Source organism: Somniosus microcephalus, unplaced genomic scaffold, assembly GCF_052327205.1.
Source record: "Somniosus microcephalus isolate GS21.2 unplaced genomic scaffold, FLI_Smic_1.0 unresolved_chr2, whole genome shotgun sequence".
In the NCBI taxonomy this organism is placed as follows: domain Eukaryota; kingdom Metazoa; phylum Chordata; class Chondrichthyes; order Squaliformes; family Somniosidae; genus Somniosus; species Somniosus microcephalus.
In genome coordinates, this window is record NW_028225180.1 from 55,230,952 (window position 1) to 55,253,338 (window position 22,387).

Sequence of the window (22,387 nt, forward strand, 5' to 3'; positions counted from 1 at the left end):
AAACAAATTCACAATACCTTTTGACTATACATTTAGTTGTTGAAAGATTTAATTCACAGCTTCAATAGACGTGTGGGTAGAAATTAAAACTCAGTTTATGGAAACTTCGCTTGGAAGTGAACAATGGCCGAGAAAATCTCCAGTCCTCACTGGGTTCCAATATTTACTGAACATAGAGATTTCTATTCAGTTGATATTTTCCTCTGAAGGGTAATTCTTTCCGGCCTGCCCTGTACTATAGACATCTCATTACAAATCCACACTTGATCGTGGTGCTACGACAGAAGAGGTACTCGCTGATCTACACTGGCTCCCTCTCCGGAAACGTTATCGTTTAAAAAATCTCATTATGGTTTACAAATCCCTCCATGGCCTCGCCCCTGCCCATCTCTGTAACCTCCCCCAGCCCTACTACCCTCGTGATCTCAGCACTCCTCCAATTCTAGCCTCTTGCACATCACAGCTTCTTATCACTTCACCATTGGTGCTCCTACCTTCAGTTTCCTAAGCTCTTGAATTCACTCCCTAAAGCACGCCGTCTATTTACAGAAGTTCCACTGTTATTGTATTATGATACGGAAGATTATTGGGGTATTTAGTGCAGTGAGAGAGGGACGGACAGTGAATGGACAGGAGTTAAATTGCTGTTGTTTCAGGACTCGGGTAGGTTATCTGGGTATTACCTGTACTTCTATAGTCATTGTGCTGTCTCTCCCTCTAACTTAACCTTACTGTATGTACATAACCTACTTAAATATGTATAACTTACCTGTTAGGGCCGTTGCCCCTTTAACTCACCGTTTAGGGCCATTGCCCCTTTAAGACGCGCCTTAGCGTGCTGACGTCACGTCACGTACGACGTGACGTACGTGCGTGAGGCGGCTGCCGGCCCGACTCGGCTCTCCAGAAAGGCTGCCGGCACAGCCCGGCCCAGCGTCTTCGGCCGCATCGATCAGCCGCCGGGAGCGCCGCTATCCTCCGCTCCCGCGGCAAGCACCGGCCCAGCCTGGCCTCCAGCTCCTGCTCCCGACCTAGGCCCCAACGGCCAGCGACGCAACTACCGGCAAACGCGACGACGTCACGACCCCGAGCGTGATGAGGTCACCACGCTCCCCACGGCACTGCGAGTTCATTCCTCGTGGAGCTGCCGCCGGAACAAGACCTGCGCCACGGTGCTCCTCGGTTGTATTGTCCCAATGCTTCAGTCTTGGAAATTGTTTGTCTGTGAGTACTTAGAATGCTATAGACGATTAGCGTACACTGCATGTTGTAGAAAATGTTTAGTTGTAACTTTCTCTGTCTGGCTGGTTAACTAGCAGCCGTATTTGATACACTATGTAAAGGGCTAATTTAAAGAGAATGCCTTCCAGCTTGCTAAATGTAATTCGTTGCCAGATGTACCGTGTTGCCCAGGCGTACCTAAATTTGTGTATACATATCAATTATGCGTCTGTATACTAATGTGTCCTTCCATTTCTGTGTTGTATTTCAGTTTTACAATTAGAATCGTTCAGTAAAGCGTTACAAGAAAAGTCAAGCCTTGTGATTTTATTGGAAGATATCGAGTTGTTCGCTATCTGTCTAGCTCTGCATAGAATCGCGTTGCGAGGGCAGAACAGTAAAAAGACAGCAGCACAGCGGGCTCAAGCACAGGAAGATACCACTCAGCTACCATGAGTCTACGCTCAGGAAAACAATATACTCTAGAGGAAGTCGACCAGCCAATCGAGAAGACTGAGCCTCTCCCAGCAAACGAGGCCAAGTCACAGTCCTCTAAAGCAGCCTCTAGAACATATCGGCGGTCCAGCAGACCGTCGTCACCGACAGCTCTCCCAGCAAACGACGCCAAGTCACAGTTCTCTAAAGTATCCTCTAGGTCATCTCGGCGGTCCAGCAGACCGTCGTCATCGACAGCTTCTACAGCCGCCAAAGCACGTGCCAAGGCAAAGGCCACCCAAGCGCAATTGTCCTTCGCTGAAAAAGAAGCTGACCTCATGAAGCAGAGAGCCGACCTCGACGCTAGTGTGATGAAGCAGAGAGCTGACCTCGAAGCTAGTGCGATGAAGCAGAGAGCTGACCTCGAAGCTAGTATGATGAAGCAGAAAGCCGACCTTGTAAAGCAGAGAGCTGATCTCGCTGCCATTCTCCACATTCTCCAAAGCCAGAGAGCTGCCGCTGCCGCTAAAGCCGAAGCCGCAGCTTATGAAGAAGATGAGGAGAGCGAACGCGGGGAGCCCAGCCAGGAAACATATGACCTGGAACAGCCCCTCAGTCCAGTGCAACGTACAAATGAGTATGTCCAACAACACTCCAAAGTGTTCTCAAAGGAAACATTCAGGTATCTCGACGTAGAACTAGCTACTCACCCCAGCAACAAACGGCCCGTTTTCGGAGACACTGAGCTCAAAAGAGAAGAAACGAGTAAGACTCACCTGCAGAGACCTCCACAACACTCGGCCAATCCAGCTAAGCAGTCCTCGCCCGAGCCGCAAGGCGCACAAGACTTCGCCAGGTACCTTACTCGCCGAGAATTGTTAAGTTCAGGCCTCCTAGAATTCGATGACCGTCCTGAAAATTATTGGTCATGGAGAGCATCCTTCCTGAGTACCACCAAGGACTTGAATCTGTCAGCCAGAGAAGAACTAGACTTGATGACAAAGTGGCTCGGAGCCGAGTCGTCAAGGCAGGCGAAGAGAATTCGCTCAGCGCACGTCCTCAATCCCACAGCAGGCCTCCACCTGGTTTGGCAACGTCTCAACGACTGTTATGGGACACCAGAAGTCATCGAACACGCACTGCTCAAGAAGCTTGAGGACTTCCCGAAGCTGACCAACAAGGATAATGTCGAGCTCAGAGAACTGGGCGACATTCTCCTCGAACTGGAGTGTGCCAAGGGAGAAGGTTACCTGACCGGCCTCTCGTATTTGGATACGGCTCGCGGGGTAAACCCAATAGTGGAAAAGCTCCCCCACAATCTTCAAGAGAAATGGATAGCTAAGGGATCCAAGTACAAGGAGGAAAATGGAGTGGCATTTCCCCCCTTCTCTCTCTTCTCCAGGTTTGTCCAACAACAGAACAGGCAAGGGTGAGGAATGATCCAAGTTTCGCTTTCTCCACCTCCAGCAGTTACGCTCCTTCGAGAACAGAGAAACCCACAAAGGACAGCAACAAAGCCTCTGTGAGTGTGCACAAAACAGAGGTTCCAGCCGAACCCTCAGTCAACCAATCCAGTTCTGCTGGGAATGAAGTGGATGACCCAGATCGTCAGTGTCCTATACACAAGAAGCCCCACCCACTCAAAAAGTGTCGAAGCTTTAGAGACAAGCCCATTGATGAGCGCACGTCATACCTGAAAGAGAACCACATCTGCTTCAGGTGTTGTGGGTCGACTACGCACATGGCAAAAGACTGCAAGGCGACAATCAAGTGCCTTGAGTGCAACAGCGAAAAACACATAGCAGCCCTGCATCCAGGTCCTCCTCCGTCAACCACCGAGAGCGCCGCGGTTGACAAAGAGGATAGCGGGGAGCAAAGCGAAAGCACATCTTCAGTCACCTCCAAGTGTACAGAGGTTTGCGGAAATGCAAGGAGCCCACGCTCATGCTCCAAAATCTGCTTGGTTAAAGCATATCCTGCAGGAGAAAGGAGAAGGCAATCAAAATGTATGCAGTGCTCGATGAGCAAAGCAACAAGTCCCTAGCGAAGACGGAATTCTTCAATCTCTTCGACGTCAAGGCCAGCACCGCTCCGTACACGCTAAAAACCTGTGCAGGGACAACAGATACTACGGGTAGGAGAGTCGGGAACTTCATGATCGAGTCCATGGATGGGAAACTACAGCTTCCCCTCCCCACCTTGATTGAGTGCGACATGATGCCAGAGGACAGGACGGAAATCCCCTCCCCAGAGGTCGCACGCCATCAGCCCCACCTACAGCCAATTGCCAATAAGATTCCAGCTGTGGACCCGGACGCTCCAATCCTCCTACTCTTGGGAAGAGACATCTTAAGGGTGCACAAGGTACGTGAGCACATCAACGGGCCCCACGATGCTCCCTATGCGCAGCGGCTTGACTTGGGATGGGTCCTCGTGGGTGGAGTTTGCCTGGGAACAGTCCACAAACCAGCGGATGTCAGCGTCTATAAAGCAAACGTGTCGTGCAACGGTCGCACATCCTGTCTCAGCCCATGCCCAAACAGGATCCAGGTAAAGGAGGACTACGACGACATGACGCAGCATCATAGGTCAACCTCCTCTGCCTGTGAGGAAGAGGCAGGCCCCACTGTGAGCACAGATGGCCTAGGATGCTCAGTGCTTGAAAGGTCCAAGGACGATAGACACAGCTGGGCGGCACCCCTGCCGTTTCGCCCTCCTGGACGCCATCTTCCGAGTAGCGGGGAGCAGGCTGCGGGGCGCCTCTGCTCGCTCAGGAGAACCCTGGTGCCGGGGTCCACCGACCCAGACACGCCTGCAGTCCCCACCCCAGCGATGCTCCTGACTCAAAAGATGAGTGCTATTTCAGCTCCCTCTGGAAACTTCGACATGGCCGAGCTGCACGGGAAGCAGTGGAAGCAAGTACAGTGTCATGCAGACACTTCTTGGAAGAGATGGGGAGGAGAGTATTTGCCCACCCTACAGAGCCGTAGGAAATGGACAGAAGACAAGCCGAATGTCAAAGTGAGAGATGTCGTCTTGCTGAAAGACAGCCAAGCACACAAACGAACGGTCAGTGGGACTGGCCGTCAAAACTCTGCCGAGCAGGGACAAGAGGGTCCGCAAAGTGGAGGTGAAGACCGTCAAGGAAGAGACTGTCAAGGTGTTTCCGAGGCCAGTCTCAGAGATCGTAGTCCTCCTTTCCGAAGAAATCTAGAGGACGGACTCTGAGCGTGTGGCAGCCAAAGGACGTTTTCTCCAGGTTATTTTGTATCTGTAGTGGTACAAATGGAATTGTACCAAGCGGGGAGTGTGCTGTCTCTCCCTCTAACTTAACCTTACTGTATGTACATAACCTACTTAAATATGTATAACTTACCTGTTAGGGCCGTTGCCCCTTTAACTCACCGTTTAGGGCCATTGCCCCTTTAAGACGCGCCTTAGCGTGCTGACGTCACGTACGACGTGACGTACGTGCGTGAGGCGGCTGCCGGCCCGACTCGGCTCTCCAGAAAGGCTGCCGGCACAGCCCGGCCCAGCGTCTTCGGCCGCATCGATCAGCCGCCGGGAGCGCCGCTATCCTCCGCTCCCGCGGCAAGCACCGGCCCAGCCTGGCCTCCAGCTCCTGCTCCCGACCTAGGCCCCAACGGCCAGCGACGCAACTACCGGCAAACGCGACGACGTCACGACCCCGAGCGTGATGAGGTCACCACGCTCCCCACGGCACTGCGAGTTCATTCCTCGTGGAGCTGCCGCCGGAACAAGACCTGCGCCACGGTGCTCCTCGGTTGTATTGTCCCCATGCTTCAGTCTTGGAAATTGTTTGTCTGTGAGTACTTAGAATGCTATAGACGATTAGCGTACACTGCATGTTGTAGAAAATGTTTAGTTGTAACTTTCTCTGTCTAGCTGGTTAACTAGCAGCCGTATTTGATACACTATGTACAGGGCTAATTTAAAGAGAATGCCTTCCAGCTTGCTAAATGTAATTCGTTGCCAGATGTACCGTGTTGCCCAGGCGTACCTAAATTTGTGTATACATATCAATTATGCGTCTGTATACTAATGTGTCCTTCCATTTCTGTGTTGTATTTCAGTTTTACAATTAGAATCGTTCAGTAAAGCGTTACAAGAAAAGTCAAGCCTTGTGATTTTATTGGAAGATATCGAGTTGTTCGCTATCTGTCTAGCTCTGCATAGAATCGCGTTGCGAGGGCAGAACAGTCATCTTATCACAGGTAAAGGTTACTGCCATTCTGAAGGTTCAGTGGGGATTCAGAAAGATATTAGATATTAGGAGTTTAGGTTGAGGGAAGGGTGAGGGGATTTGATGTAATGTGTTTCAGCAAGAGACTTCGCTATTGAATGTTCTAATGAAATTCTCAAACATTAGTGCAGGAAACAGATTCACAATTACCAAAATAATTAATAACGGAAAAAATTAAGTCAGAAGAATGGGTCACCGGGTAATTATTATTTTTATTTTTACACAAAGTGTAATAGAATGGGAAACCAGTTAAAAGGGAAGGACACAAAAGGGGCAATGTACATGGAGTCAACAGACAATTAAACGCGTTTGTGTGGATACACTGAGAGGAGGGGTAGTTGGGTTCATCTCTAACAGGGACAGGCTACTTTGGGCCAAATGGCCTTTTCTTGTCCCTAATCATTCCCGTTATATTGTGTTTCAGAAATTGCGATCAATTTTCATCAGTTTTGCGCACACATTCATTAAACGTGTTTTAGTAACAGCCTTGTCATATTATCGAATAGAATTAAAAATAGAACTGTCCACTTCACTCAGTGTAATGTAAGAAAATGAAACATTCACAGTTCATTTGAACTGGTCTACCAATAATTACACGCCGTAGTTTCATTTAGGTCATGGTTTCCTATAATGTAGTTTTGGGAAATTAGAAATATGTTACTTTTAGTCATTACCTTGGGTCTAAAAGAATTAAAGGACTATTCTTTGCATGGAACAAAGTTCTCTTTCACTGCCATTAGGAAGATAGCAAATAACTTCCAAGTCACCCCGAACATTGTCTTTTCCGCACGTCTCCACGGATTAATGTTCTATTGACTGAACAGCTATACATCGTCTCAGATTGAATTGAACACTTTTTGACGTTGCGTGCACTAGTAACTTTTGCATTTCTTCACCGCTTTCTCTGCAGTTTATGGTGGGATAGATTTCTATGTGCGCAGATAACACTAAAAATCTGGCTCAAGGCACTGCTCTTTACTGATGACATGAGCATCTGTGCAGCATGTAGGAATTATATATTAAGGTTAACTGCGTATCAGAATCTTACCAGGTGTGTATGGGGTTTTACACTGTATCAGGATCCTGCCAGGTGTGTATGGGGTTTCACAGTGTATCAGGATTCTGCCAGGTGTGTATGGGGTTTCACAGTGTATCAGGATTCGGCCAGGTGCGTATGAGGTTTCACAGTGTATCCGGATCCTGCCAGGTGTGTATGGGGTTTCACAGTGCGTCAGGATCCTGCCAGGTGTGTATGGGGTTCCACAGTGTATCAGGATCCTGCCAGGTGTGTATGGGGTTTCACAGTGTATCAGGATCCTGCCAGGTGTGTATGGGGTTTCACAGTGTATCAGGATCCTGCCAGGTGTGTATGGGGTTCCACAGTGTATCGGGATCCTGCCAGGTGTGTATGGGGTTTCGCAGTGTATCAGGATCCTGCCAGGTGTGTATGGGGTTCCACAGTGTATCAGGATCCTGCCAGGTGTGTATGGGGTTTCACAGTGTATCAGGATCGTGCGGGTGTGTATGTGGTTTCACAGTGTATCAGGATCCTGCCAGGTGTGTATGGGGTTCCACAGTGTATCGGGATCCTGCCAGGTGTGTATGGGGTTTCAGAATGTATCAGTATCCTTACAGGTATGTGCAAGACTTCACAAGTGATAGCGATCACCCCTTGGATTAAGTGAAGTAATGCACCGTTCGTATATTTACAGGTTGTGTCAGAAATCATATGCGTTGTAAGTTGAACTTTTTGAAGAATACTTGAAGATTCATGAAAAATCCAAACATCCTTCCATCCTTTTTCCCCCGCCATTGAAATTCTGATTCAACTGACAACCTTTAAACGATCGTCAAGAGTCAAACATTCTGATTCTCAGAGGTGAATTAAATGTTTTGAAATCTGCAGGTCATCACTTACCTTTCAGCTGACTGGGTATTTCGGATAAACCTTGTGCGATGTTCATGTAATCAAATGGATCAGAACCTGTTTAAATCAATTAACTTTCATGTAATCATATCTGTGTAATATTATAGTAAAATCTGCAGTGTTTGAATCTGAATTTGCATTCAGTGTGTGATTTAACCATACCAAGTTCCTGTATTTCTTTCAGTATTTTGTCCAGCTTTAGTACCCCATGGCGCATTTTCACAAAGGATTCCCACATCACCCTTCGGGCCCGAGAGCCTTTCTCCATCACCAGATTTAGGAGTAGTTTGGAACTGTCCGCCCGGTTTCCCTTCTCCGCGAGCTCAGTGACTTTCTGTAAAGAATAATTATGAATATATTGAGGAGTGGAGTGAAAGACAAACACTGAGAAGGAAAGGACCTGCTCAGTGATGGGGTCTCCGAGTCGTTTTGCACAAACAAAGTAATCACTGGGCTGGGCACTGATCCATTCAGAGAACAACTTGATTCTCTGGAAATAAATGTAATGGAACTAAAACTGGATTCAGGTTTATTTTTCAATGAGTGGGGAGTCACTGACAATCTGCGGTAATTTCAGAACGTAAGAATTAGGAGAAGGATTAGGCTGTACGGCCCTTAGAGCCTGCTCCGCCATTCAGTAAGATCATGGCTGATCTTTGACCGCAAATCCAATTTCCCGCCCGATCCCCATAGCCCTTGATTCCCCATGAGTCCAAAAATCTATCATTCTCGGCTTTGAATACACTCAACGGCTCAGCATTCACAGCCCTTTCAGGTAGTGCATCCAAAGATTCACAACCCTCTGAGTGATGAAATTGCTCCTCATTTCAGTCTTAAATGGCCAACCCCTTATCCTGAGACTATGCCCCCTAGTTCTAGACACTCCAGCCAGAGGAGACAACCTCTCAGCATCAACCCTGTCAATCCACCTCAGAATCTTGTTTGTTTCAATGAGATCTCCTCATTCTTCGAAACTCCAGGGAGTATAGGTCCAATCTACTCAATCTCGCTTCATAGGACAACCTTCTTCAGAAATCAATCTGGTGAACCGTTGTTGCACCGTCTCAAAGGCATGCGTGTCCTTTCTCAGATAAGGAGACCAAAGCAGTGCACAGTACTCCAGATGTGGTCTCACCAAAGCTCTGTACAATTATAGTAAGACATAAGAACATAAGAAGTAGGAGCAGGAGTAGGCCATACGGCCCCTCGGGCCTGCTCCGCCATTCAATAGGATCATGGCCGATCCGAACTTAGACTCACGTCCACTTCCCTGCCCTCTCCCCGTAACCCCTTATTCCCTTTACAGCTAGGGAACTGACTATCTCCGTTTTAAATTTATTTAATGTCGCAGCTTCCACAGCTCTCGGAGGTAGCAAATTCCATAGATTTACTACCCTCTGAGTGAAGAAGTTTCTCCTCATCTCAGTTTTGAAAGGGCAGCCCCTTATTCTAAGATTATGCCCCCTAGTTCTAGTCTCACCCATCAGTGGAAACATCCTCACCGCATCCACCCGAACAAGCCCCCTCACAATCTTATATATTTCGATAAGATTGCCTCTCATTCTTCTGAATTCCAATGAGTAGAAGCCCAACCTACTCAACCTTTCCTCAATTCAACCCCCTCATCTCCGGAATCAACCGAGTGAACCTTCTCTGAACTGCCTCGAGAGCAAGTATATCTTTTCTTAAATATGGAAACCAAAACTGTACGCAGTATTCCAGGTGTGGCCTCACCAATATCCTGTATAACTGCAGCAAGACTTCCGTTTTTATACTCCATCCCCCTTGCAATAAAAGCCAAGATTCCATTGGCCTTCCTGATCACCTGCTGTACCTGCATACTAACCTTCTGTGTTTCATGCACCAGGACCCCCAGATCCCTTTGCACTGTAGCACTTTGCAGTTTCTCTCCATTTAGATAATAACTTGCTCTTTGATTTTTTCTGCCAAAGTGCATAACCTCACACTTTCCAACATTATATTCCATCTGCCAAATTTTTGCCCACTCACTTAGCCTGTCTATGTCCTTTTGCAGGTTTTTTATGTCCTCTTCACTCACTGCTTTCTCTCCCATCTTTGTATCGTCGTCAAACTTGGATACGTTGCACTCGGTCCCTTCATCCAAATCGTTAATATAGATTGTAAAGATTTGGGGTCCCAGCACTGACCCCTGCGGAACACCACTAGTTACTGATTGCCAACCCGAGAATGAACCATTTATCCCAACTCTCTGTTTTCTGTTAGCCAATCTTCCACCCATGCCAGTATATTGCTCCCAATCCCGTGATTTTTTATCTTGTGCAGTAATCTTGTGTGGCACCTTGTCAAATGCCTTTTGGAAGTCCAAATACACCACATCCACTGGTTCCCCTTTATCCACCCTGTTTGTTACGTCCTCAAAGAATTCGAGCAAATTTGTCAAACATGACTTCCCCTTCGTAAAACCATGCTGACTCTGTCCGATTAAATTATGCTTATCCAAATGTCCTGTTACTGCTTCCTTAATAATGGACTCCAACATTTTACCAACCACAGATGTTAGGCTAACTGGTCTATAGTTTCCAGCCATTTGTCTGCCTCCCTTTTTAAATAAGGGCGTTACATTAGCAGTTTTCCAATCTGCTGGGACCTTTCCTGAATCCAAGGAGTTTTGGAAAATTACCACCAATGCATCCACAATCCCTACCGCTACTTCTCTCAAGACCCTAGGATGTAAGCCATCAGGTCCAGGGGATTTATCTGCCTTTAATCCCATTATCTTACCGAGTACCACCTCCTTAGTGATTTTAATCGTGTTTAGCTCCTCCCCCCCTATAGCCCCCTGTTTGTCCAGTGTTGGGATATTTTTAGTGTCCTCTACTGTAAAGACCGATACAAAATATTTGTTCAGCGGTTTTGCCATCTCCATGTTCCCCACCACTAATTTCCCGGTCTCGTCCTCTAAGGGACCAACATTCACTTTAGCCACCCTTTTTCTTTTTATATAACTCTAGAAACTCTTGCTATCGGTTTTTATATTTTTTGCTGGTTTACTTTCATAATCTATCTTCCCTTTCTTAATTAATCTTTTAGTTATTCTTTGCTGGCTTTTAAATGCTTCCCAATCTTCTATCCTCCCACTAGATTTGGCTACTTTATATGCCCTTGTTTTCAGTCGGATACTATCCTTTATTACTTTACTTAGCCACGGATGGCTGTCTTTTCTTTTATGCCCCTTTTTCCTCACTGGAATATATTTTTCTTGATAGTTGTGAAATATCTCCTTGAATGTACACCACTGCTCATGTACCGTCTTACACTTTAATCTATTTTCCCAGTCCACTTTAGTCAATTCTGCTCTCATACCTTCATAGTCTCCTTTATTTAAGCTTGGTATGCTGGTTTGAGATCCAACTCTCTCACCCTCCAACTGAATTTGGAATTCAACCATGTTATGGTCACTCATTCCAAGGGGATCCTTTACTGGGACATTTTTTATTAATCCTGTCTCATTACACAGGACCAGATCCAAGATTGCCTGCCCCCTGGTTGGTTCAGTTACATACTGCTCAAGGAACCCGTCCCTAATGCCCTCTATGAATTCTTCCTCAAGGCTGCCCTGCCCAATTTGATTTGTCCTGTCAATATGAAAGTTAAAATCCCCCATGGTTATAGCTGTTCCCTTATTACAAGCCCCAACTATTTCCTGATTTATACTCCGACCAACTTGTCCTTTCTCTTGTCAGTCGTGGCTCAGTTGGTAGTACACTCACCTCTGAGTCGGAAGGTTGTGGGTTCAAGTCCCGCTCCAGGAACTTGAGCACGTAAAGCATGGCTGACACCCTAGTGCAGAGAGAGTGTTGCACTGTCGGATGTGCCGTCTCTCAGATGAGACGTTAAACCGAGGCCCCATCTGCTCTCTCAGGTGGATGTAAAAGATCCCATGGCACTATTTCAAAGAGCAGGGGAGTGATCCCCGGTGTCCTGGCACATATCTATCCCTCAACCAACATAATAAAAAAAAAACAGATTATCTGGTCATTATCACATTGCTATTTGTGGGAGCTTGCTGTGCGCAAATTGGCTGCCGCGTTTCCCACATTACAACAGTGACTGCACTTCAAAAGTACTTCATCGGCTGTAAAGCCTTTTGAAACGTCCGGTGGCCGTGAAAGGCTCTATATAAATGTAAGTCTTTCTTCCTTTCTTTTCTTGTACTCCAACCCCATGGAATAAAGGCCAACATGCCATTTGCCTTCTTAATTGGTTGCTGTACCTGCATGCTAACTTTCTTTGTTTCCTGTACAAGGACACCAACATTTAATGTGATTAGTTGTCTCTATCCTTCAGTGTCCAATATATCATATTATTGATTGATCAACTTTTTTTCCTGCTGTCACACTGTGTGATTTACTCAGAAGTAAATCAGCAGTGAGCCAGAACTCAATTGGCAGGAAATGGACAAATCTGAAGTGAGGGCAGCAGTTAGAAAACTATCGCGTGCGGTAGTGAGCTGGTTATATTACAGGACCAGTAAGCCAGAGACAAGACACAATCCCAGCAGGAATGTTTGTGAATTTGAATTTAAATTTCAAATTGAAACATTTGGAAACAAAACGCCGGTGTCAGTAAAAAAAAGATTCTCGCAAAACCGAACGTCTTTTAGGTATGTATTTATGTGACTCCAGTCCTTCACCAAAGCAGTCGCCTCTGAAATGACCTAGCACACCTCTATAAAGCAGGATATCAAACCGGGCGGGCCATGTGGCTTTAGCCTCGGCAACAGGTTCAGACACGCTGAAGGAACACCCAGGCAAGTCGACCCTGTAAATCCTCCTCATTAATATCTGGGGTCTGGTGCCAATGTGGGGAAGAGGTCAAGCAATAGTGATAAAATCATACTTATTAGCCAACGTCCCAGATTCCTTTATCAGAATCCCGGGCTATGTCTTTTCCACCGGCAGAACAGACCTACTAGAGGTGGCAGCACAGTGGGAGACACTCGGCTGGGAGCGGCCATGAAACCGCTCAATATTGACTCCGGACCCCATGCAGCCTCATGGATTCAGGTCAAAAATAAACATGGAAACATCCTGCTGATGACCATCTACCGCACGCCCTCCGCTGAAAAATCAGTACTCCTCCATGTTGAACACCAGTTGGAAGAAGCACTGAGGCTAGCATAGGCATTGAATATACTCTAGGTGGTGGACTTCGATGTCCATCACAAAGACTGGCTCATCAGTACCACCACTGGCCAAACCTTGAATGATATTGCTGCCAGGCTAGGGTTGTGGCAGGTGGTGAGAAAACCAACACGAGGGAATAATCGACTTGACCTCCTCCTCACCAATCTACCTGTTGCAGATGCATCTGTCCGTGACACTGTTGGTAGGAGTGACCACTGCACTGCCCTTCCTAAGTCCAAGTCCTGCCTTCACGTTGAGGACACCCACCAGCGTGTTGTGTGGCATTAACGCCATCCTAAGTGGGAAAGATTAGAAACAGATCTGCCAGCTCAGAATTGGGCATCGAGGTGGGCCATCAGCAGCAGCAGAATTGTATTCCACCATAATCTGTAGCCTCATGGCTCGGCATATCTCTCAATCCTCCATCACCATAAAGCTAGATGACCACCCCTGTTTCAATGAGGTGCCAACCTGGTGAAGCCACAACACAGGATTAAATGCATGCAAAACAGCGGAAGCTGCATTCTATAAACAGAGCGAAGCAATCCCACAAACAACGGATCAGATCAAACCTCTGTAGTCTTTCCACATCCAGTCGCTGTGAATGGTGGTAGATAATTAAGCAAACAACGGGAGGAGGAGGCTCCATGAACATCCCTATCCTCAATGATGGCAGAGCCCTGCATGTGAATAAAAAAAAAGGCTGAAGCACTCGCAACCATTTTCAGCCAGAAGTGCCAAGTGGATGATCCACCTTGACCACCTCCCAAGTTCCCCACCATCACAGATGCCATCTTTTGGCCAATTCAATTCACTCCACGTGGTATCAAGGGACGGCTGCGACCTGGACTAATACTCTAGGGTGTGGGAGTTCAAATCCAACCATGACTGTTGTGAATTTGAATTCAGTTTTAAAAATAACCCCCCCCCCCCAGGAGTCTTCAACATTGACTCCGGACCCCATTAAGTCTCATGGATTCAGGTCAAATATAGGCAAGGAAGCCTCATGCTGATTACAACCTACGGTTTTCCTTAAGCCAAAGAATCAATGTTCTTCCATGTTGAACACTATTTGGTGGAAGGACTGAGGTTAGCAAGGGCACAGAACATATTCTAGGTGGGAGAGTCTAATGTCCAGTTTCCACCCAATTCGATTCACTCAACGTGATAACAAGAAACTGTTGAGTGCATTGGATACAGCAAAGGCTAAGGGTCTCGTACAGCCTTGGTCCAAACATGGACAAAAGAATTGAATTCCAGAGGTGAGGGAGTATGACTGCTCTTGACATCAAGGCAGTATTTGACAATGTGTGGCACTGAGGATCCTTAATATAACTGGTCAATGGGGATCAGAGGGTATTCTACAGTGGCTCGAGTCATAGCTTGGACAAACATAGATGGTTGTGGTTGCTAGAGGCCCATCATTTCAGCTGCAGGTTGCAAATGGTCAAGTTCAGTCTCAGACAGTGGGCATGGACAAGACGAAATGAATTGGCGAGGAAACGGAGGTTGTGGTGAGGGTGGGAGACGATGGCTTCAGACATCCCAATATTTAACTGGAGGCAATTTCAAACTAAAGAAATGGCGGGAGCTAAAGAAAGACACAAGTTCTAAACAGTGAAAGAATATAAGATGTCACTACCGATATTTCGTGCCTCAGTCGTTTTCTCCGTAACCAAAGCCGAACAGAAAACAATACATTAAAGTGAACCGTCGGAATAATTATTGTCTGAATGAGCTCAAATTACTAATGATCCCTCTGGGAGTGACGTTACACAACAAGACCACAGGGGCAGGAAATTTCCTTGGCAGTGTGCAGTTTTGGGAATCCATTATCGGAAGGTGCAAAATCAATGGGAAAAACTGCCGTGCAGATTCATCAGGATGTAACCAGGAATGTGCAGACACTGCTAGAGAGGGATTTGAGAAATCTGGGCTGATTCCACTAGAGATGAGCAGATTAAGTGAGGAGTTGCTGCAAGTGTTCAGATTCTGAAGAGTTATGATCAAAATTAGTTACTGATACTTACCACTGATTGACCAGAGGGCACATATTTAGGCAAATTTAGGGCATTCGGGGTGAAGCTGGATAAATTTATCTATGCAGGAAAGTTTTGAAATTCACTCCCATTAACTACAGTACTGTGGAAGTAAATTGTCTAACCTTTATAGAAGATAATCCAATTGTTGATTGCATTAAAAGGAAAAATAGAGTATGGGGAGTGAACAGAAGATTGGGAACAAGGCTTTTTTTTAAATTCGTTTATGGGATCAGGGCGGCGCTGGCAATGCCAGCATTTATTGCCCATCCCTAGTTGCCCTTTGTAATGATCATATAACATGTCATTCTATAGTGGACACTAGGTGGAGCCGTAGAGCTGTATATAGCTGTATATGTATATAAGACTACACTACCCAGCTGTATGTATATTAAGACTACATTACCCATGAGGCACTAGGCTACCCACAAGGCAGCAGTCAAGATGGATGCCTCTACAGATACTGTACCTAGTCCACATGTGCTCAATAAAAGTGTCTAGCAAAAGCTAGCTGTGTTCATAATAAGAATGTCTATTTATTAATGAACATAAGACCCTTGAGAAGGTGGTGGTGAGCCGCCTTCTTGAACCGCTGCAGTCTGTGTGGCGATGGTACTCCCACAGTGCTGTTAGGTAGGGAGTTCCAGGATTTTGACCCAGCAACGATGAAGGATCGGCGATATACTTCTAAGTCAGGATGGTGTGTGACTTGGAGGTGGTGGTGTTTCCATGCGCCTGCTGCTCTTGTCCTTCTAGGTGGAAGAAGTCGCGGGTTTGGGGAGGTGCTGCCGAAGAAGCCTTGGTGAGTTGCTGCAGTGCATCTTGTAAATGGTACACACTGCAGCCACGGTACGCCAGTGGTGGAGGGAGTGAATTTTTAAGGTGCTGGATGGGGTGCCAATCAAGCGGGCTGCTTTGTCCTGGATGGTGTCGAGCTTCTGGAGTGTTGTTGGAGCTGCACTCATCCAGGCAAGTGGACAGTATTCCATCACACTCTTTACTTGTGCCTTGTAGATGGTGGAAAGGCTTTGGGGAGTCAGGAGGTGAGACACTCCCCGCAGAATACCCAGCCTCTGACCTGCTCTTGTTGCCACAGTATTTATGTGGCTGGTCCAGTTAAGTTTCTGGTTAATGGTGGGATATTAACCATAATGGTTAGTGAGCAGGAGGTTGGGTTTAGATTAGGTGGTATTCTGAGATAACTGATATTGAACAGAAGGTTGGGGCTAGACTAGGTGGCATAATAACAGTAATGGGTACTGTGCAGGAGGTTGGGATTTCAACGATAATGGGTAGTGAGTAGGAGGTTGGGATTAGAATAAACTGGGATATTAACGGTAATGGGTAGTGAGCAGGAGTTTTGTTTGAGATTAGACTGGGTGAGATATTAACGGTAATGGGTAATGAGCAGGGGAATGGAATGAGACTCGGTTGCCTAGAATTTCAACTAGGGCTGTAGGTAGATGATCAACCGTCCATTATACACCCTGCCCGATTTTCATCTTCATTTTGTTCAATGCTATTAAACAGTTAACTATTAGAACATTACAGCCTGCTTGCCTTTAATTTCCTGAAGTGCCTCCCGGGGAGTGACGCTCCACAGCAGGTTTTACCGCCCGTTTTGCACCTCCGCTGAAGAACAGATGCTGTGCAGGGTTTTCCCTCCCCCATACAAAACCGCAGGTCAATTCCACGGTCTCCATAGTTTTCTTGGTTTAGTTTGTGTCTCATACATTTTTACCGTTTGTTTTTGTTCTTGAAATGTCTCTCATTTACTCTGTAGATGATTTTTGTCATCTCTCAGATCCTTTTACTCTGTAGATGATTTTTGTCATCTCTCAGATCCTTAATTTACTTGAAGTCGTTCTCCGGTCAGTCAAATCGTGGCCTTCTAACTCCTCTCTATTGCCTCTGGTCTCTCCTTTTCCCAGTCCCACTAAAACTGTTTCACTTTGCTTTCAGTCCACAGATTACTTATATCTGAAGCGTTCCCCTGTCCTTTGTACAGATACTGTTGGATCCGCTGGGTATTTTCACCCCTTCGTATCATTGTTTCAGATTCACAATATTTTCAGTTTTATCCATCTCTTTCTTATTTGGCCTGTTTCTCTTCTGTAACATTCTATGATTCTAAGATCTGATATCCAGTCAGTGCTGTGATGTTTAAATAATCCAAACTCATTCTGTGTCCCTCCCACTCACCCGATGTTCTTGTCCACTGAAATGCCACTCGTATGTTAAGAACGAGCTGACTCCGTCCACCCCCCCTTCAATCGCCTGTTCCAGTCTGTCCCGGTAGAATTTCGTCAGCATGAACAGCTGGTAATCGTCGCACTTTGTCAAGAACTCGGTGATTGTAGAGTTCGGATCTGTGAACACAAATGGAGAAAACTAAACACATTATCCACTTTCTATCGAGGCTGCTACATTGCCTCTTAGACCAAATGGCTGAGCCTCCTGTGAGCCACATTATTATATATCTGCTGAAAACCCATATACACCGCATGTGCTGCATCCCAGCCATCTATATAGTCACGTTTCAACAAAGTGGTGTCACATATTTCAAAGACGATTCATCTACAGCTAATCCATTCAGCCTTCCCTCAGCATTCCTTGTATCTCTAAGTGCTGACGAATTCGACCCGGAATTACAGATTCCAGGAGTTTGCCCACAACTGATGTAGTCTAATTGGTCCCCTCTCCCTATTTTAACAGACATTGTTTGGGCTCATCAGTGCACCAGTGCATTTTTGATATTAAATGAGGATTGGAAAATTTGATCAGAGTCCCTCCTAACTCCTCTTTGACTTACTATAACAGCCTGGGGTACATTATCTATGGGCCCAGTGACTTACACTATTTTACTCAGACCCAAATCCTTCTCTACAGTGATCTCTAACTACGGTCCCACATCGCCCTCTAGTACACCAACATTCTCACTTCCTCCATCATTTTTATAAACTAAATGAAATATTTTGTATCTCCTCAAAACTTCATCCTGCAGTTAGTTTCCCAGGTTCCCCCTCTATCTCACCTCCATTGCTTGCTGGCCTGCAAAACCCACCGAGAATTGTGCTATTTCCCTTCCGACTGCTTAACTGTGTACATATGGGGGCAGTAATTCCTCCCCAAACGCGTGAGTACGGAAGGGGTACTCACGCGTCTGGCCGGAGGAAATGCCGGTTTTCAGCATGCACAGCGCATGCGCTGAAAACCGGCATTTCCTCTCCTCTAACCCAAGAGGTGAAGAGGCTAGCGCGTGCGTCTTGGATTTCCTCTGTTTTGGGGGATTTGCGCATGTCTAAAGGCCTCCGGTCTTTACGCTTGTAAAAAGCACACGTAAGTATTTATTTTTACAGGTAAGTGGTGTTTTAGTGTAATTTAGAAGTTTTTTTCCCCCACAGGTTTATTATTTTAAAGAATCTACAATAAGGTAAGTTTAGTTTTAGACCCTTTTTATTAAAAATTTATTTTTTCAAAAACAAAAATTGTTTAAATTATTTTTTTAAACTTATTTATACTTAATTTAATGATTGGGATGTTTTTTAAATTTTTATTTAAAGTTTAAATAGCGTTTTGGGCCCCCGTAGTTTTCATGAGTTTGACAGTTCTTACTCTCAAACTCATGAATGAACCTTCCCCTCCCCTGATTGGCTGCACAGTGCTCACCTGATCCCAGCCGGCACATCGCACTAACTACGCCGCTGGATCAGGTAAGCACTGCGCGCTGACATCTGAACCGGGCCCGTCACAGGAAATGCAAGCAGGCCCGGGCTTCAGATGTCAGCGCGCAGGGTGAGCGCAGATCGGGGGCTTGCACGCGCGGCAAGCCCCCGACACCAAGTTCTGGGCCATGGATTCTATATTAACATAGCTCACTGGAACCTCCTTATGTTCCAAACCTCTCCGCCTCTCTCCTTAAAACCTATCCCTTTCACCAAGCTTTTACTCAGCTGTCCTACTATCTCCTTATGTGGCTCCGTGTCATGTTTTTCTGATAACACTCCTGTGAAGCGCTCTGGCACGCTTTACAATGTTAAAGGCGCTATATAAGCGCAAGATTGTTGTTGTTCCAGCGCTGTCGCAGATCCCTTTATTAATACTGACTCCAGCTACTTTTCTGTCCCCTCAAAATGTTATAACCAGGAAAATTTCCCCGAGTCCTATGAAAAAACAAGCCCGGTCTTTTAGATACTCGATCACATCTTTCATGCTTTCGACTTTCCAAATGTGTTTGGAATGATACCAGTTCGAATTTTTGGAAATGTTCATTCTTCCTCGTTTTTCTTTTTTTTAAATACCAAGTGACTTTATCTCACTGCTTCACAACCTCCTTCATTTTCCCTGCTAACATCTTTTCACTATTTCATAAATATTCTGTTTCAGCTCCCACAGTTTTATGATTTCCGCTCTCTAGTCTCAGGTCCGGATATTTTCCACTCTCCAGTCCTATCGGCCGATAGCCTCCCACTGCTCCATTCACCTTTTCTGTAAAACCATTATTCTTGGTCGGTTCATATCGTGGCCATTCCTTCCCTTCTCCCTGAACTCACTCTAGCGTCCCAAGAATGCAAACCCTTCCCTCCTGCTCCAGTCCTGCAGCAGCACATTGACCTGCCTCATATTTCCCTCCTTAAGCAGCCCAGTGCAAAGGAGACCACCACCACGAGGCTGTGTTTTTTAGTTTAGTACCTAAGTCTGTATATTCCCTCTATCAACGTATTTCTATCAGTGTTACTGGTGCAAATTACCACTCGTTACCAGATCATGGCTGCAGAAGATGCTGTCTATTCTCCTCAATATAGAATCTCCCACCACTATCACTCTCCTATTCCTGTGCTCAACCTGCCTCACACCCCCACCCCACTCGGGGTGACCTCCTAGAAAAAAGACATAGAAAAATAGGAGCAAGTGTAGGCCATTCCGCCCTTCGAGCCTGCTCCACCATCCAATATGATCATGGTTGATCCTCTATCTCAATACCATATTCCCAATCTCTCCCCATACCCCTTGATGCCTGCTGCCACTGTTGCTCAGGAAGACCCTCCCCTGAGATACTGCCTCTATCCACCTTACAGTCCCCAATACCAGGTATCTATTGGACAGTTCTAGTACTCAGGGATTCCCTCCACCTGTGACTGCGATGCCTCTCTAGAAAGAGGGAAGTGAGTGACCATCTACTCAGCTGCTCTCCTGTTGCCTCTTCCTGTGAGCATTGCAGGTTCTTGCAGGAGATCTGGACACTTTGTCAGGAAGGAAATATATTTTAAAGACATTTCTGAACCTACCGGTGTCCATTCTCATTCTTTTTGAAGATATTGCATCTTCTCCCCTGTTTGGACCTTCAGCCATGATGGTCACAGGCGTTCACAGATTCTAATGTTCTGTAACAAATATATTAATAGGAGGGTTAGACGGAAATATTAAAATGAGGAGAGCGTTGCCTTGTTAAACATGATTTCAAGTCCCTCCTCCCACATCAGTACACCAGCTGTTAGCTCTGGGATCGATCATTTCCTGAGTGTTACGATCAACTCTCCACATCAGGTGTGGCAGGCATCTGCCCAGTGAAATCCAGTGAGTCCCGCTAATCTCCACAACCCAGTTCCAGACGGGCTCCCGTCGGCCGAGACTTTTCACTGGGAGGACCCATTGATGAGATTTACTCATACAGCGCAGGTTAAAACCAGCCTTATTCATGGCATAGAGAATATTCTGCAGGGAAATAACGAGCGGGTGATCATTGATGAATTGAATGATCCTTCACTTGCTTTTACAAAGTCTCGCACTATTGTATTATTTTTATTCACAGATATGCGATCGCTATTATTGATTTGTTGAGTTTTGATATTAAATTCATATTAATATTAATTAAATTTGATATTAATATTAATGAGCAGAATATCGATCCACACACAATATATAGCTGGGTGTGATCCCCTGGTCTCTATGGGCAGTGACATCGTCCGTGCATTCATGTAGATGTGTCCTAGTTGGTACAGGAAACTTTCGTTTAACCGGAGGTTAAATGTCCAGAAAGCTCTATCTACCGGCAAAATTCAGGAGCCGTTTCCTATAAGTTTTTTTTACTTCTCGTTGCTTTATTTTCCCCCCAGTCAGGCTCTGTAAGGTCTAGCTGAAGCTGTTGCTTAGCTACAGAGACGCTTTTAAGCTGCGGCCCACTGTTTTGAAGCTGTTGCTAAGCAACAGGGTTTGTTGAGTCACACGGAGCTGAAAAGCTTTGTATGTTTTAACATTTGCGCTGGTTTCTCCGGCACTTATGATGGGACGGCACCAACTCGGTCCCGTCAGTGCCAGATACCAGAAAGTTTCCTGTACTTCTATTTGAATATATTTACCATATCTCACATGGTGTCAGCACCTGACTAAAGAGCACTGTAGGAGGTGAGGACAGTTACCGCTGTTCTACTGATATAAACACTAAACGTATAATTTTTGAATGATGTCATTTTAATCAGTGAGGTGATGCACAGCATTTCTGTTTGGAATCTTTCGGGGTCTTACAATCCCAGAAAACACCATAAGTATCCGTTGTCAATTTGCCTGCTGTATTGCAATCCTAATTCTCCACTTGTGCATGTGTGCCGCTGTGTCTGCGTGTACACGGACACGCGTCTACTTATAGAAGAGTCCTCATCTTTTTTCATTCCCCACTCTGGGAATGTAAAGGCGAGTAAGTCATGGACATTATAAAATTCAGTTATCTGCTGTTTCACTCATACTGACACTAGTACAATAAACACACAGCAAAAACTGGTATTTCCACAGTGCCTTGAACATCCCATCACAGAAACGTATCAGTCAATAGATGGGCGCTGAAGAAAAGGAGGTAGAAGGGAGGAGAGCAAAAGGTTGGTCAAAGAAATGGGTTTTAAGGAGTGTCCTAAAGGAGGAGAGGGATGTGGAGATGTTTAGGTGGGGAATTGCAGAGCAAAGAGCAGGAGAGTTGAAGGCACGGCCTCCATCGACGGGGTGAGGAAAGGGTGAAATGCTCAAGATGTCAATGTTGGCGGAATGGAATCAGGGGTTGGGGGCTTGTAGAACTGTAGGAGGCTAGAGAGAGAGGGAAGGACGAGGACATCAATGGAGCTAAACACAACGATGAGCGCATTTTATAAAAAAGATTATTGATGGGGCCTCCTATCTCTTGATAATTTAAGTAGTTAATTATATTGAGATTGGTGATGGGTTCCTCCTATCTGTGTGAAATGTGGTTTCTGCCCTTCGGTCGCTTTCCATCTAAAACATTCCTGAAGTTTGATTTTCTCTAAAGTCAACCACCGCATTAACAATAACATATTTCCACTAAAAC

At 45.9% G+C, this 22,387-nt stretch overlaps 2 protein-coding genes across 3 annotated transcripts in view; one reads left to right on the forward strand and one right to left on the reverse strand.

The window, feature by feature from the left end:
• LOC147092662 (NACHT, LRR and PYD domains-containing protein 3-like) overlaps positions 1-20,406 on the reverse strand; it is a 29,382-nt gene extending 8,976 nt beyond the window's left edge. The window contains exons 1-4 of the mRNA XM_085975978.1: positions 20,343-20,406; positions 17,257-17,423; positions 8,010-8,181; positions 7,839-7,904 (exon numbers count right to left, since the gene is read on the reverse strand). Of these exons, the coding sequence (XP_085832104.1) occupies positions 7,839-7,904; positions 8,010-8,181; positions 17,257-17,423; positions 20,343-20,406 (469 nt within the window). The remainder of the gene's footprint in view (positions 1-7,838; positions 7,905-8,009; positions 8,182-17,256; positions 17,424-20,342) is intronic.
• On the forward strand, positions 703-8,364 carry LOC147092663 (uncharacterized). 2 transcript variants are annotated; one of them, XM_085975977.1, is made up of 4 exons: positions 703-1,224; positions 1,493-5,482; positions 5,751-5,891; positions 8,032-8,364. In XM_085975977.1, exon 2 carries the CDS (start codon positions 1,674-1,676, stop codon positions 3,087-3,089), a length of 1,416 nt encoding a protein of 471 aa, XP_085832103.1. In that variant the 5' UTR covers positions 703-1,224; positions 1,493-1,673; the 3' UTR covers positions 3,090-5,482; positions 5,751-5,891; positions 8,032-8,364. The 2 variants fall into 2 exon arrangements, with proteins under 2 accessions (XP_085832103.1, XP_085832102.1); XM_085975976.1 differs by lacking the exon at positions 8,032-8,364 and adding an exon at positions 7,633-8,007.
• Positions 20,407-22,387: the final 1,981 nt, after the last annotated feature.

Bases quoted from the DNA above. Each gene is read 5' to 3' on its own strand.
- LOC147092663 (XM_085975977.1), top strand. From the start codon at position 1,674: ATGAGTCTACGCTCAGGAAAACAATATACTCTAGAGGAAGTCGACCAG.